Source organism: Phocoena phocoena, chromosome 1 (genome assembly GCF_963924675.1).
Source record: "Phocoena phocoena chromosome 1, mPhoPho1.1, whole genome shotgun sequence".
NCBI classification, from domain to species: domain Eukaryota; kingdom Metazoa; phylum Chordata; class Mammalia; order Artiodactyla; family Phocoenidae; genus Phocoena; species Phocoena phocoena.
In genome coordinates, this window is record NC_089219.1 from 112,755,151 (window position 1) to 112,767,559 (window position 12,409).

The 12,409-nt window shown below is 57.3% G+C and overlaps 1 protein-coding gene across 7 annotated transcripts; it reads right to left on the reverse strand.

Moving 5' to 3' along the window:
- Window positions 1-1,910: 1,910 nt before the first annotated feature.
- On the reverse strand, window positions 1,911-12,033 carry THBS3 (thrombospondin 3). Of its 7 annotated transcripts, none has more exons than XM_065876278.1 (23): window positions 11,921-12,033; window positions 10,713-10,919; window positions 9,878-10,134; window positions 9,671-9,773; window positions 8,834-8,860; window positions 8,551-8,633; window positions 8,410-8,461; window positions 8,131-8,279; window positions 7,618-7,758; window positions 7,299-7,376; window positions 6,772-6,924; window positions 6,470-6,580; window positions 6,268-6,375; window positions 5,811-5,970; window positions 5,360-5,478; window positions 5,170-5,222; window positions 4,694-4,887; window positions 4,326-4,504; window positions 4,168-4,216; window positions 3,798-3,994; window positions 3,381-3,553; window positions 2,305-2,444; window positions 1,911-2,218 (listed from the first exon to the last, which is right to left on the reverse strand). In XM_065876278.1, the coding sequence occupies exons 1-23, from the start codon at window positions 11,997-11,999 to the stop codon at window positions 2,160-2,162; spliced, it is 2,871 nt and encodes a 956-aa protein (XP_065732350.1). In that variant the 5' UTR covers window positions 12,000-12,033; the 3' UTR covers window positions 1,911-2,159. The 7 variants fall into 7 exon arrangements, with proteins under 7 accessions (XP_065732350.1, XP_065732342.1, XP_065732387.1 ...); XM_065876270.1 differs by having other exon boundaries at window positions 2,160-2,218; window positions 5,170-5,218; window positions 5,341-5,478; window positions 11,921-11,999; XM_065876315.1 differs by lacking the exon at window positions 11,921-12,033 and adding an exon at window positions 11,125-11,366 and having other exon boundaries at window positions 2,160-2,218.
- Window positions 12,034-12,409: the final 376 nt, after the last annotated feature.

Genomic DNA, 12,409 nt, shown 5'->3' on the forward strand with positions numbered 1-12,409 from the left:
TACTTCCCGGAACAGCCCCACTCCTCTAACCGCTTCCTGTCCCGTTCCACACACGGTTCTACCCTGAAACCCACAGTCCCGGCCCCTGCCGGCCTTTCCAGCAGCCTGAGTTCCTTCTTTGACTTTCTCCCGAGAAGGGGGCGGGGGAAGAAATTTCCACTTAAAGAAATATGAAATCTGGGTTCGGCCGAACCCTAGGGTCTTTGCTTTCCCAGTCCTCCACCTTGTAGCGGCGGCTCGCTGGCTGGGCTCTCCTGCCCTCTAGCGGTCACCGGGAGCCTCACCGGGCCTGCCCGAGCGGGCTGAGGGGCTGCCTCGTCCGGGGAGAGGAGGTTGGGTGGCGCTGACTGAGTGGGAGCAGAGTGAGGCTGGGGAGGGCAGGCCCGGGCCGGAAGAAGCAGTGGCTTGCACAGAGAAGGGGAAGAACACGCTGTACCATCGACGGAGGGGCTGGGAGCTTTAGGAGGGGACTGAGGCGCGTGGGGGCGGTGTCTGGAGGAAATGGCGCTAAGTGGGTGGGATCCAGAGTTAACACGGAAGGGGCACCGAGGTATTTGGCGAGGGCAGCGGAATGTGGGAGGGAGAATGGGACAGATTAGTTACGTATTTATGAGGCAGAGAATAGGTGGGGCGACAGAATGGTATTTAGGGGCACGGAACTATCCTTTGCGGAGCATAGTGGTATTTGGGGCCGGTGGGCACAAGGTGATGGGGGTGGTGCAAAACCGTTTGTGAGCGCTCATGATTTGGGAAGACCAAGTGATATTCTGAAGGGCAGAAACATGTGGGACCAAGGAGTACTTGGGGCCACAACGGCGCACATGGAGCTTATCGAGTCCCATCCGGAGGTCCTGGGTTGCGGTCTAGACCGACAGAAGCAATTACGTCCTCATTAGGAAACAATTCTTAGCCCCAAAGAAAACAGATTGAGAAATTAATTTTAAGAACACTTCGGTGCGGCGGGATTGCAGGGAAGCCGGGGAAGAGGAGAGGGACCACAGCTCCCAGACGCGCTCGACTCCGCCGGCTTGGCGCGGCACTGTGCGGCAGCCAGACCCGGGGGCGGGCTCGGGGCCGGAGGGCGTTTACGTCATCGCGCCCGGGCGCGGGCCGGAGGCGGGGAAGCACCCCTACCCGCCGGCTAGAGAAAGGGTGAGTATCTAGGTGGGCGGTCCCAAAACTTCAACCCCTGGCGTTGCCAAGCAATAGCCATTCAGTTCGGTTGCTGGGACACGCGTCACCATGGCGACGGCTCCGCGCCGCGCAGTCAGAGTATTTAAAGAGCAAGCGCGCGCAACGCCCCGGCGTCTGAAAGCGGCCTTCCGGGATATCGCGGTCTCCCCTTCTCCCCTTCTCCCCCAACCCTTACCACCCCCTTCACCCTCTTCCGGGCACCAAGTCTCTCTGGCCTCCAAGGTGAACCTAACTCCCCAGCGCGTCCCGGGTTCTCGGGCTGGTCCGGCTTCAGGCGGTGGAGAGCGGGATTCCGGGCCCCGGGCGGGCGGGAGGGACGGGACGCGGTGCAGTGTTGTTCTTTCCCCCGCCAATATTGCACTCGTCCCGGCCTCCGGCCCCCTCGGCCCCCCGGCTTCCCCCTCACCCCGAGCGGGGCAGCCCCAGCCCTCCTGGCTCTCGAACCCGGCTGCTCTTAGACTGGAGTGTCGCCGCTGCCACCGTGAGTAAGTGGGGCTGGGAGGACTTTAGCCATCCTCCGACCACCACCCCATCCTTCACCTAACCTCCGTCCTTCACCTAACCCCCGTCCAGCACCTTCCTCACCGTGCCCCAAACTCAGACAAACTTCCTCTAGATCTCTAACTTCCATTCTACTAGTCCTCTCCCCGCCTCAGGTTTTTTCCTGCTCCCCACACTATCCCGGCAAAACCCCTAAAATAAGTAATTGCACTGGCTTAGAAAACAATTGGAACTTTATGGCAACGTGCTGTTGTCTTTCCTGGCGTTAATGCCTGAGAAATACCCCTCAAAAACTTCTCATGTCCTGAACAGTGGGGTCACCACACCTCTGGGGCTGAAATGATGGGTGCCAGAGGAGGTTCTGTGTTTGGCTGAGGGGCTGTAAATTAGACCCCAGGGTCTCCAGGATGGACCCCAAGGCCTGAGGGTCTAAAATCAGGATTCTGAAGCCGGTGGCCACCTCTTCACACTCTTTCCTGGAGCAGCTGCCTCCGGAATGGCTCAAAGTCCTCCGGCACTGTGTCTGAGAAAGGAGATATGATTAAGGTCAGAAGAAGTGACTCCCATTAGGTCAGGAGAGGTCAGGCTGATCTCCGTCTGGAGCCTCACCATTGCATCGATACTGGAGATTGGACCAAATGATGTTTTCTTGGGAGAAGCAGAATACACCAAGACGCCCCCCTCGCATGGATGTGTCAATGATCACCCCAGAATCGGCCACTAGCTGGGAACCCTCATAAAGCTTCACCCTGTCCAGGATAGGGGTGTCCATTGGTGCTAGGGTGCCAGTGGACACTGTGCCACCATGACCTGGCCCTGTTCATCCCCAACCCCCCTTGGGCTCACCAGGCCTGAGAGAAGGGAGGTGGGGAAAAGGGAGGAAGGAAAGGGGAGGGAAGGGGGGTGCTTTTCTCAGGCCTGGGGCCCCTGGCTCTTTGTCCAGCCCCCTTTGCATCTCAAAGCACCAGCCGCATTCCAAGCGAGGATTGGGTTGCCATGACGATGAGTACAATGGGCTGGGGGGTGAAGTCACCAGCTTCCCAGGCTCTAGTCCACCCCCCCATCCCCTGTCCTGGTGCCCCGCAGCCCCAGGCACCTTAAAGGGGAACCAACCCAAGTCCCTGCACTCTGGGCTCTTGGCCATTGCCCCTCCCTTCCCTGCCATCCCCACCAAATAGGAAATGCAAAGTTGTGGACAGAGTGCTGAACTGAGAAGCCTCAGCCTCGCTACTAAGAGGTGTGGAGTCTGGGTTTCCATAAGCTCTTCTGTAAATGATGATCCCTTCCAGGTCAGACACTTTGATGAGGCAGGTTCTGGGCTGTACCGGTGATGGGGCTGGATGTGATGTGCCTCTCCACAGACTGGCCTGGGGTTTGGAGGCTCCCAGACGCACCCTCATTTTACAGAGGGGAAAATGGGGCACAGAAAAAGAAGGACTTGCCCAACATTGCTTATAGGTCCTCGGCAGCACCAGCACCAGAGCCCAAGCTGCCTGGTGTTAGGAAGAAAGCAGGGCCAGGACAGCAAGTCTGTGGTGAGAGGGGAGGTAGAGAGAAGCGGTCCCAGTCCGGGCCCAATGGCATCAAGGCACTGGGTAGAGGGGAGGTCACTGGGGAGTCCCAGCTAGAGGTGAAGGGAAGGCTGGGCCTGGGGTCCCTCGGGAGGGCTCAGCCCCTCCCCTCACCGAATGTAGCCAACTTGAGGCCGGTGCAGCAGCTGCCAGCGGTAGGAAGTCTTGTCACGCCAGCCCACATTCCGTGGGTCAGTCCACAGCAGCCGCACCTGATCAGGGGTGTGACCTGTATGCCACAGGGCATTCCTGAGGTGCTCGCCTGGGCCAGACACTGATGTCACTGCCTAGGGGGCATCGGCAAACACAGTGGGTCAACCCCAGGACCCGACCGAGGGAAGACGGCAGGTTGGTAAGTGCAGGTGGAAAAGGGAGTCAGGAGAATATTCTGGAGCCCCAGGGAGCCAACCTCCAGGCCAGATGTCTGGGTAAGAGGGTTCCCCCTACTCAGGCAGTGGGGGAGGCCCCAGGGTTGGTGGGGGAGCCTTTGGGAAAGGGCCCTGGATTGGGGAATCTGGGCAGCTGCGGGACCTTGAGCTGTAGCCCGGGCTGGGCAACAGCCCGGAAAGGTGTGGCCTGCCAGTAGGTCTGCTCCGTTTGCTTCCACATGACCACATAGAAGCGGCCGCTGTCCTGATAGCTGAAGAGAAAGCCTGCGTAGTCATCATCAGTCACTGTGTTCACATGGAAGGTACCTTCAAAGTCCACACCATTGAAAGCTGTATATCCTGGGGGCAGGTGGGTGGATGGGATCAGGGTCAGGGGCAGCAAAGCTACTGATGCCCATTGTGGGGTGGGGATGGGAAGGGATGCCTGCTAAATGTGTGGCTCCATCCTCTGCCTGTAGGACCCCTCCATTTGGAAGTCATTGAAATTGTTGAATTGGGTGTCCCTTACATACCAACTGCCAGGCCGGGATCACTGTTCATGGTCTGAACGATTTCCATGCCCTGGTGGTATGCAGTAAAGACAAAAGCCCTGGTCCAGGTGTGCTGCCCTCCTTAGGCCCTGCTTGCTAGTCTGGCCTGACAGCACCCGCCCAGCCCACTGCCCTAGTACCTGGTTGAGCACGACCCAGTTTGGGTCAATCTGAGCATCACCCTCAGGATCCAGGACGACGGTCTGATAGGCCCGAAAATCCGTGAGGGTTACCTCTGCACTTTCAGGGCACACATCCAGGGGGTCAGCCACTGCATCATTGTCAAAATCATCCTCACACACATCACCAACGCCATTGCCTGGGCAGGATGAAGCCAGGTCCTCAGGAAGGCCCTGGCCACTGCCAGTAGCCAACACTTCCACCTCTCGGGCCTTGAGATGTTGACCTCTCTCCACCACCCTGCCTTCCCTCACTCCCCAGCAAGGCCTGCCACTTCTCCCTGAGCAAAGCCCATGCCAGCCCAATCATCTGAGGACTCCAGCCTTACCATCTGAGTCCTTCTGATTGGGATTAGGTACCAGGCGACAGTTATCAGGACCAGGAGGCATGTAATCTGGGACACCATCATTGTCATCGTCCCCATCACACTCATCTCCAAGTCCATCATTGTCTGAGTCCAGCTGGGAGCTGTTGGGCAGCTGTGGGCAATTGTCCTTAGTGTCCTGATGTCCATCGCCATCACTGTCCAGAAAAAGAGGCACCTAATAAAGGCTTTTAAAGGTACCACATCCTTCCCCACTCTTCTGCTTAGGAGTCTCTGGGGTTTACCCTGCATTCAGCCAGACCCCTTGCGGTCAGCCAGATGAGGTGAAGGTCCAGCAGTAAGAATGGAAGGTAGACTATGGGAATGACCTGCTACTTGATAGTAGTGGAGAGTTAAAGTTAGATCCTAGAGGGAATTGAGAACGTCCTAGAGGAAAGTAAAGTATCCCCTAACTTTCCATCTCTTGGCCAAAACCCTACCTGTCTTCATTGGTGTCACAGACATCCCCCACCAGGTCGCTGTCTGCATCTGTCTGAGAGAGAGGGACCCATTCTCACCATCTCCTCTTGATAACTCTAAAGAGGGTGACCTGACCACTTCCCATCCAAAGGGCTGGGCTTCATCCACCAGTCACTCCACCCCTTCCCTGCCCTCTCCATTCCCCTGTACCTGGGTGGGATTGCTCATTTCAGGGCAGCTGTCGCAAGCATCTCCCACCCCATCCTCGTCCCTGTCTGTCTGCAGGGGGTTGGGGACTTTAGGGCAATTGTCCAATCCATTGGGGATGCCTAGAAGATATGCAGGTAACACAAGGTTATCACTAGAACGAATCACTCTGTCTTCTAGGTTGGTGAAAGCCCTGAGCTCTATCTCCCATCCAGAGGACAGCTGGTCAGGAAATCTGCCTGTAGCTTGTCTTATCCTCTTGCCCACTCCCTGCCTAACCCCACACCCTCTCTCACGTTCCCACTGACATCTGCCACAGGTAATCTCTCACCCAGGCTGACTTCCCCCAAGCATTGCCCTTCCCGAATTCTCAGCCTCCCCGCTTCATTCCCACCATATCCAAATTCTTAGAGGTTTCCCAGCATGCCCCGCCCCCTCAGCCCCAGGCCTGCACCATCCCCATCCACGTCGTTGTCACAGGCATCCCCTTCCCCATTGCCATCTGTGTCTTTCTGGTCATTGTTGGGAACGTTGGGGCAGTTGTCACAGGCATCACCAAATGAATCTGTATCTGAGTTTTGCTGGTCCTTGTTGGGAAACAGCCGGCAGTTGTCCTGGGTGGGAGGGAAAGAGTCAGGCCTCCCTTGAACCACTGGCCACCTCGCATCTTCCTCATCCCTGTACCCTTGTCTACAATCACCACTCCTGTGACGACCCACCTGCTTGGCTCCGTCCCACCCACCCAACTTCCCTGTAGTCCACCTCATCGTGGGCACCAGGGTTATGGCTCCCTAACGTGGAGTATTAGGGCCCCTCCTCAGGAGCTGCCAGTGGCCAATGGAGGACAGGGTTATGGGACAAGGCAACAGCGTCACAGAGAAGCTGGAAAGGTCAGGACATCTGGGAGCCACCTCAACATTCTTGATCCCGTCCCCATCAGCATCATCATCACACTGGTCCCCCACACCGTCGTTATCAGCATCTTCCTGCCCAGAGTTGGGTGTCAGAAGGCAGTTGTCCTAAAGGTCAAGGGGAGGAAATGGATGGATGAGTTCTGTCCTATCCTAGCCTGGGGTGCCCTATCCTGCTCACTTGCCCGCCTGCCCCCAGCACCTGCTTGCAGTGTTTGTTGTTGTCCATGCAGGGCAGCGCCTGGTCCGGGTAGCCATCAATGTCTGTGTCGGGTCCACACACATTCCCGTTCCCAGCCCAGCCCACGTTACACTGGGGCAACACAAAGGGTGGAAGTTAGTGGTCTGGGCTGGCTCCCCACAACCCACCCTCTTCAGGCTCTATTTTCACCAACCAGTTTCTGGGCCCGGGCCCACCTCCCTTTCCCATGCAAGCCCCCATACCAGTCCCTAAACATGGTCACACACACACCCCTTTTCTTCCAAGCCCCAGGCCTAGCTCACCGAGCAGGACACTGCACCATTGCGTTCAAAGAGACAGTGCGCGTGGACATGGCAGGGGCTGTGGGTCGGGCTGTGGCAGGTCCGGGCTGGGAAGCAGCCCTGGCTCTGGTTGCCCAAGAAGCCCAAGCGACAGGGACCACACTTGAAAGAACCCTAAGAGTAGGGAGGCAGTGTCTCAGGAAGGAGGGTCAGCCCACCATAACCAGCAACATCCCCATCCCCTGAGGGGTGTAGGAGGGACCCTCACAGCTAATAGGACAGGTCCATTACTTATCTCCTTTAGGTTCTCCTCACAACTTTTTAAGGAGGGTAATAGCCCCATTTCTCAAGTGAGGATGCTGAGGCTCAGAAAAGGTAAATAACTTGCTAAAGGCCATGGCTAGTAAGAGGCAGAATCAGAATTCCAAACCGGGTCCGTGTTGAACACCTACCACATGTAATGTCCTAGAGAAGGAGGAGGGGAAGCAGGAAATCTGAAGAGGGCGTTGCACATTCCCACCACCCAGACACTCAGGTGTTCAGCTCACCACAGTATTGGTGCAGATGGAGTTTGGGTCGCAGCCACCATTGTTACCATCATTGCATTCATCAATATCGTTGCAGACCTGAAGGAGCAGACTTTGGGTAGAACCAGACCTACGGTGGGTCTCCTCAGATACAGGAGAGAGCACTGGTGTGGCTTTATCTTTGAACATGGACATGAAGCCCAGACCGAAAACCAATGCGAAGCTGGCAGATGAGCCAGGAGCCTCATCCCATTTATCACAAGGGCTCCACATCCAACCCAGAAGCCCCCCGCCCCTGCAAAGCCAAGATCTTTTGTCCACGGACTCTACCCAACCTGACCTGTTTGCTAGCCCGGGCGTAGTCGATGCCCACACCAGACACCCGTGTGCCTTTGTAGCCTCGGGGACAGGCTTCACAGTGGAAGCCAGGCATGGTGTTGACGCAGCTGGAGCCCGGGAAACACGGGTCCGCGTGAGCACACTGGGGACCAGACGAGAAGAGGTCAGGCCCCTGCCTGTGATCCCAGGACCACTGCTCCTGGTCTCCCTGTTTGCAGGCCTACCCTCCCCAACCTCATTTATGCTCTGATCCCACCCCCAGCCTCCTGTGGGTTCCCTCCTAGCCAGCCCTCTCAAAATGCCCCTGCCACTCTCCCAGCTCCTTCCCTGCGTGGCCCTGCAGTCTTCATCCCAGACTTGTCTCCCTCCCTTCTCATATGTATTTTCTGGTCTCCAGCCTCTCCTAAACCCAGGGTTCCTCTGCTTCTGACCAACATTCACCCCACCTTCTTGGGCCTCTCCTAACTCCCTCACCCCAGCTTTCTGTGCCCTTCCAGAAAGGGTCCTCACCCACCTCATTGATGTCTGTGCAGTGGGTGCCGTTGCCCTGTAGGCCAGGGGGGCAGGGCCCACAGCGGTAGCCGGGGTACTCATACACTTCCATGCAGTCCACGCCTCGGAAGCAGGGGTTGGGGCTGCAGTGGGAACGCTGTTCATGGAAGCCTGGGTGGGGGGTGGGCACAGTCAGAGTCACCTAGAAGTCACCATTTAATTCACCAGAAGTGGAGGCCAAAGCCCTGGGGTGGGGAGCACACTGACGCCACCTGGAGCCCTCCTCTACTCTCCTACTCACCGCACACCTGACACTCCATGATGGTGTTTCGGATCAGGGACATTTCTTTCACCTGGTAGACAGAAGGATGGGGCAGAGTCAGCTCTTGGCATCCGCCACCCCACCCCAGAATCAGCGCCACCCTTCACCAGCCCACTAAACCTGGTCTCGGATGTCATCCCGCAGCTCTACCAGGATCTGGTTGAAGAGGGTGAGTTGGGTGACCAGCGCCTTGGTCTGCTCCCCTGTCAGGGTCCAGGGTACAGAGAGGCTCAGAACTGGGGCACCAGCCCCGGGACCTCTCTGGGTAATAAGCCAGGTGCTGCCACTGCTGCCCACCCATCTTTAAACCCCACCCCATTCCTGGCTGAAAAGGACTTAGTTTCAGGCAGCTGCTCCTCCCCCCCCATCTTCATGCCCCTTCACCTCAGCGAGGCCTACTCACCTAGGATGGAGTGCAGTGCGTTGGCCACTAGAGAGGACAAGAAAACACAGAGGGTGGACATGTGAGGAGGGGCCTGGCTGGTAAGGAGGAGGGAGGGAACAGGAACAAAGGGCTGGAGTCTTGGAATAAAGATGTGGTGTCGAATGGTAGGAGGGCAGTGGTGGTGCACAAGCAGCACCTGCTTCCTCCACTGGATGAGGGTCCCTCTAAGGGAGCTGCCTCACAGATAGTCGAAACCCAAATCCTCCTGTTCCTGGGCATGGTAGTGGCAGAAGGGATCCAAGTGAGAGGCGACCCGAAGCAGGGCCAGGGCCCCAGTACATTCCATTTCCTCTCTCCCAAGCTTCCACCACAAGAGCTCTTTGAAATATCTGGGAGAAGTGGACACTTTATTTAGGTAAGAGCCTCTGAGCATCCCTGTTAGAGAGACCAGGCAGATGGGCAGTGCTTAGGTAAATGGCTGGTAGGTGACAGATGCCAGTGGGAGCTAAAAAAGACTCAAGACCCTTAGCTCAGTCAACCAAGAAAGACCAAGCAGCTAACTTCCTCACCCCCACGCAGAGTTCTTCAGAGTTCTATTCTTTTTTTGGATCATTTTATTTTTCTGGCCACCCTGGTAGGTGGGATGACCTTAAAGGAGATTTTTTTGACCCACACCTCCTGCTGGGATGGTATTATTTGGAGATCATAGAGTCAGAGGTGAAGGAGATTTGGGTTCACAGAGTCAGAAGCCCCAGGAATAGGTGAGCCGAAAGAACTGCTGTTAAGGGGGAGGGAGGTCAACAGGATGGGAGGGACCCGGGGTCCAGGATGTCAGCTAACAGAAGTCTGTGTTACCTGCACTGTGGATAGACTCATCCCCCTGGAACGGACACTCACTCAGGGCTCCGACCCGGGCCATGGACCCGCCCAGAATCATTTTCATAGATTCCACGAAGCCCTGGGGGGACAGAAACAGAGTAGGGTGGGAGGACCTACCAATTCTTCCTCCCACCGGTGCAAACTGTTTCACAGACACTCAGGGGGTCCTCCTTTCCTGCTCACCTGCATCCTCAAATAAGCCTTCTGTCCTGTCCTAATCTCCAGCCCACTGACTTCCGCTGGAGGAATGGGGGCCAGGGCCGGAAGGCCAGCATGCTGGTCACCCAGTTTGCAGTCCACGTAGAGATGCAGGGCAGGGCTGGGTCTGGACGGACCTTGGAGTCGCAGGAGAGCCGTGTGTGTGCGCCCGTCAGCCAGGCCTGCTTGCTGTAGGTTCACTGCATGGACTTTGCCATCTTCCCGCTGGTACCGCACCAGCACTGCCCAGAAGGGGAGGTCAGTATGCGCACCGTCCCCCATCCCATCTCCCAGCTGAGAGACGGGATGGATCAATTCTTCTGAATACCACATCTCTAGGACTATCATTCCTTATCCAGCTATGTATCTCTCAACACCTTGTACATAATAGGTACACGAAAAATGTTTTCCAAATTGATTCAAAGACTAGGACTTTCTTAGTCTTCAGTGTCATCAGATCACTCTCTCCCGTTAGGGTGGCAGCTGGTTCCGTACCCACTGAACCGTCCCAGTGATCTGAGACAGTTCAGATCCCTGGGACACAGTGATACCACTTCTGGGGCACAGAGACATGTCTCCCCTCCCCCCAGGCATTCCCACATACAACTCCCATTCCTACAGATGCCTCACCCTATTGTTTGGGTGCCTGGCCTCCTGAGGCACCTCCTAAGCACCAGGTGCCCCTGGTGCCTGGACACAGCCTGATGGGTCCACGGTCCCCACTGGAGCCCAAGGAGAATTAAGGGGGATCTGAGAGTGGGGATGAGGAAGAGTGCTCAAAGGAGTCACCACGGCAGGAAAGGAGATGCCCACCAGTCACCTTTGTTGATCTTGCCCACAACAGAAGCCTCCAGCCACCGTGTGTTGTCTTGGCGAGAGTAGAGGCCGAAGAGGACACCACCCTGCTTGGGGGGTAGGCGGAAGGTGGACAAGAGATAGATGTCCCCAGCAGTGAGCAGGGCTGTCCGTATCTTCTCCACCACAGCTACCATCTGCCGGGACTCGCCCACAGTCAGCAGGTCAATCACTGGTCACGCAGGGATGATCAAGGTCAGACCCCTGTCAAATGCTAAGGCCTGCTCTCTCCTCTGAGCCTTCGGGGGTGGGGCATCCTTCATCACCACCTGACAGTGTTAGTCACCTCCTCGAAATTCAGCCCTTGTCGCCATCAGAGGACAAGGCATTGTGCCTTCCTTACTGCCACTCTGGGAACCAGCAGGCCTGAGGCTCACTTGGAAATACAGAAACAGCACCCCGCAAACTTGAGATGCTCCCACCAGGTGGCGCAAAGGAGTCACTGTGCTGATCCCAGGCAGGAGTAGCACCTGGTGCCCACAGCACAGAAATAGGAAGGCAGTTTCTCTTTACACGGCTGGGTTTGGCTCATTCCACACCCTAGTGCCCCTCCTCCCATCCTGGGGGTTCAGCATGCTCGCTCTGGATGAGAACAGCTGCTCACTGAAGGCTCCGACCCTCCTACTGTCTGGCTCTCTCCTACAGGAACGTACGACCCAGCTCCTCTGCCTCCTGCGTCCTGGCCAATCTGTGGTTTCCCTTCCAGCCAGCAAAGAATCTGTGCCTGTGTCATCTGCTCCAGCTACCTCTCCCACAGCCACAGGCCCATCCTACCACCAGACCTCCAGGAGGGCCCAGACCTCTCGGTCCCCACCCCCCATCCCGTTCTTAGGTAGCCAGGAGCCCAGGGGTGAAAGAAGCCACCTTTGAGCTGCTCTCCCAAACCCTGGGGTGCCTGGGGTTGCTCAGACACCAACCCAGCCAGGCAGCCCTAGCTAGCATCCAGCTCCTGAGTCCTCTGCCCTGGCCTCATGCTGACCCTGGCCAGCTCCCGCTCATCCACCACCTTCTGGTGTCAACTCCTCCCCAAAGGGCCATAATTTCATCAACTCTTCTCTCTGATTCAGTGTCAGGACTCTCCCCTCTCCTTTTCCCCGCATGCTCCCTGCTATTAGGCTGGGGGCAAAAGGGGAGGAGGCAGAGAGGGGGCTAAGAAGATTGGTACAGGCTTACCCTGCAGGTCCTGACTGGCAGATGTGAAAGTGCAAAGGAGGAGAAGAGCCAGGGCCCCCCGAAGTTCCTGCGTCTCCATGCCGCTCAGCCGGCTCACTACCCCTGGCAGGCAGGCGGCTGGGAGGGGAAAAGGCTAGGCGGAGAGCAGGAGCGGGGGGGCGGAGGGACTGGAAGGGGGAGTTGAAGGGGGGGGCCGGCAGGCGGTGAGGGGGGGGCTGAAACAAAGAGCTGCCAATCACCCTGGAGGCATACCCAGCTCCTGGAACCAGGGGCACTGGGGAAGAGTCCTGGAGGCCTCCTTGCCTCCTGCCTCTCCCTAATGGTGCTCTCCCCCAGGTGCCTCCCTCTCTCCCGGCATCTCGCTGTTGGGGGCTGCTACCGAATGCTACTGTTTTCTGGAAGCCACAGTTGGGGAAGGCAGGAACCCTTGGCGGGGCAGTGCCAGACAGTGGGCATTATTCCACAGCTGGCATGAGAGAATTCCAAGGG

What these genes read in the sequence shown, in the direction of transcription:
- THBS3 (XM_065876270.1), bottom strand. Translation starts at nt 11,999, where the DNA reads ATGGAGACGCAGGAACTTCGGGGGGCCCTGGCTCTTCTCCTCCTTTGC. An exon ending in GGTACAGGGGAATGGAGAGG is followed by an intron (nt 5,219 to 5,340) that starts GCAGGGAAGGGG and finishes TCTCTCAGACAG; the next exon opens with ATGCAGACAGCGACCTGGTG. An exon ending in TGATCCCGGCCTGGCAGTTG is followed by an intron (nt 3,995 to 4,167) that starts GTATGTAAGGGA and finishes ACCTGCCCCCAG; the next exon opens with GATATACAGCTTTCAATGGT.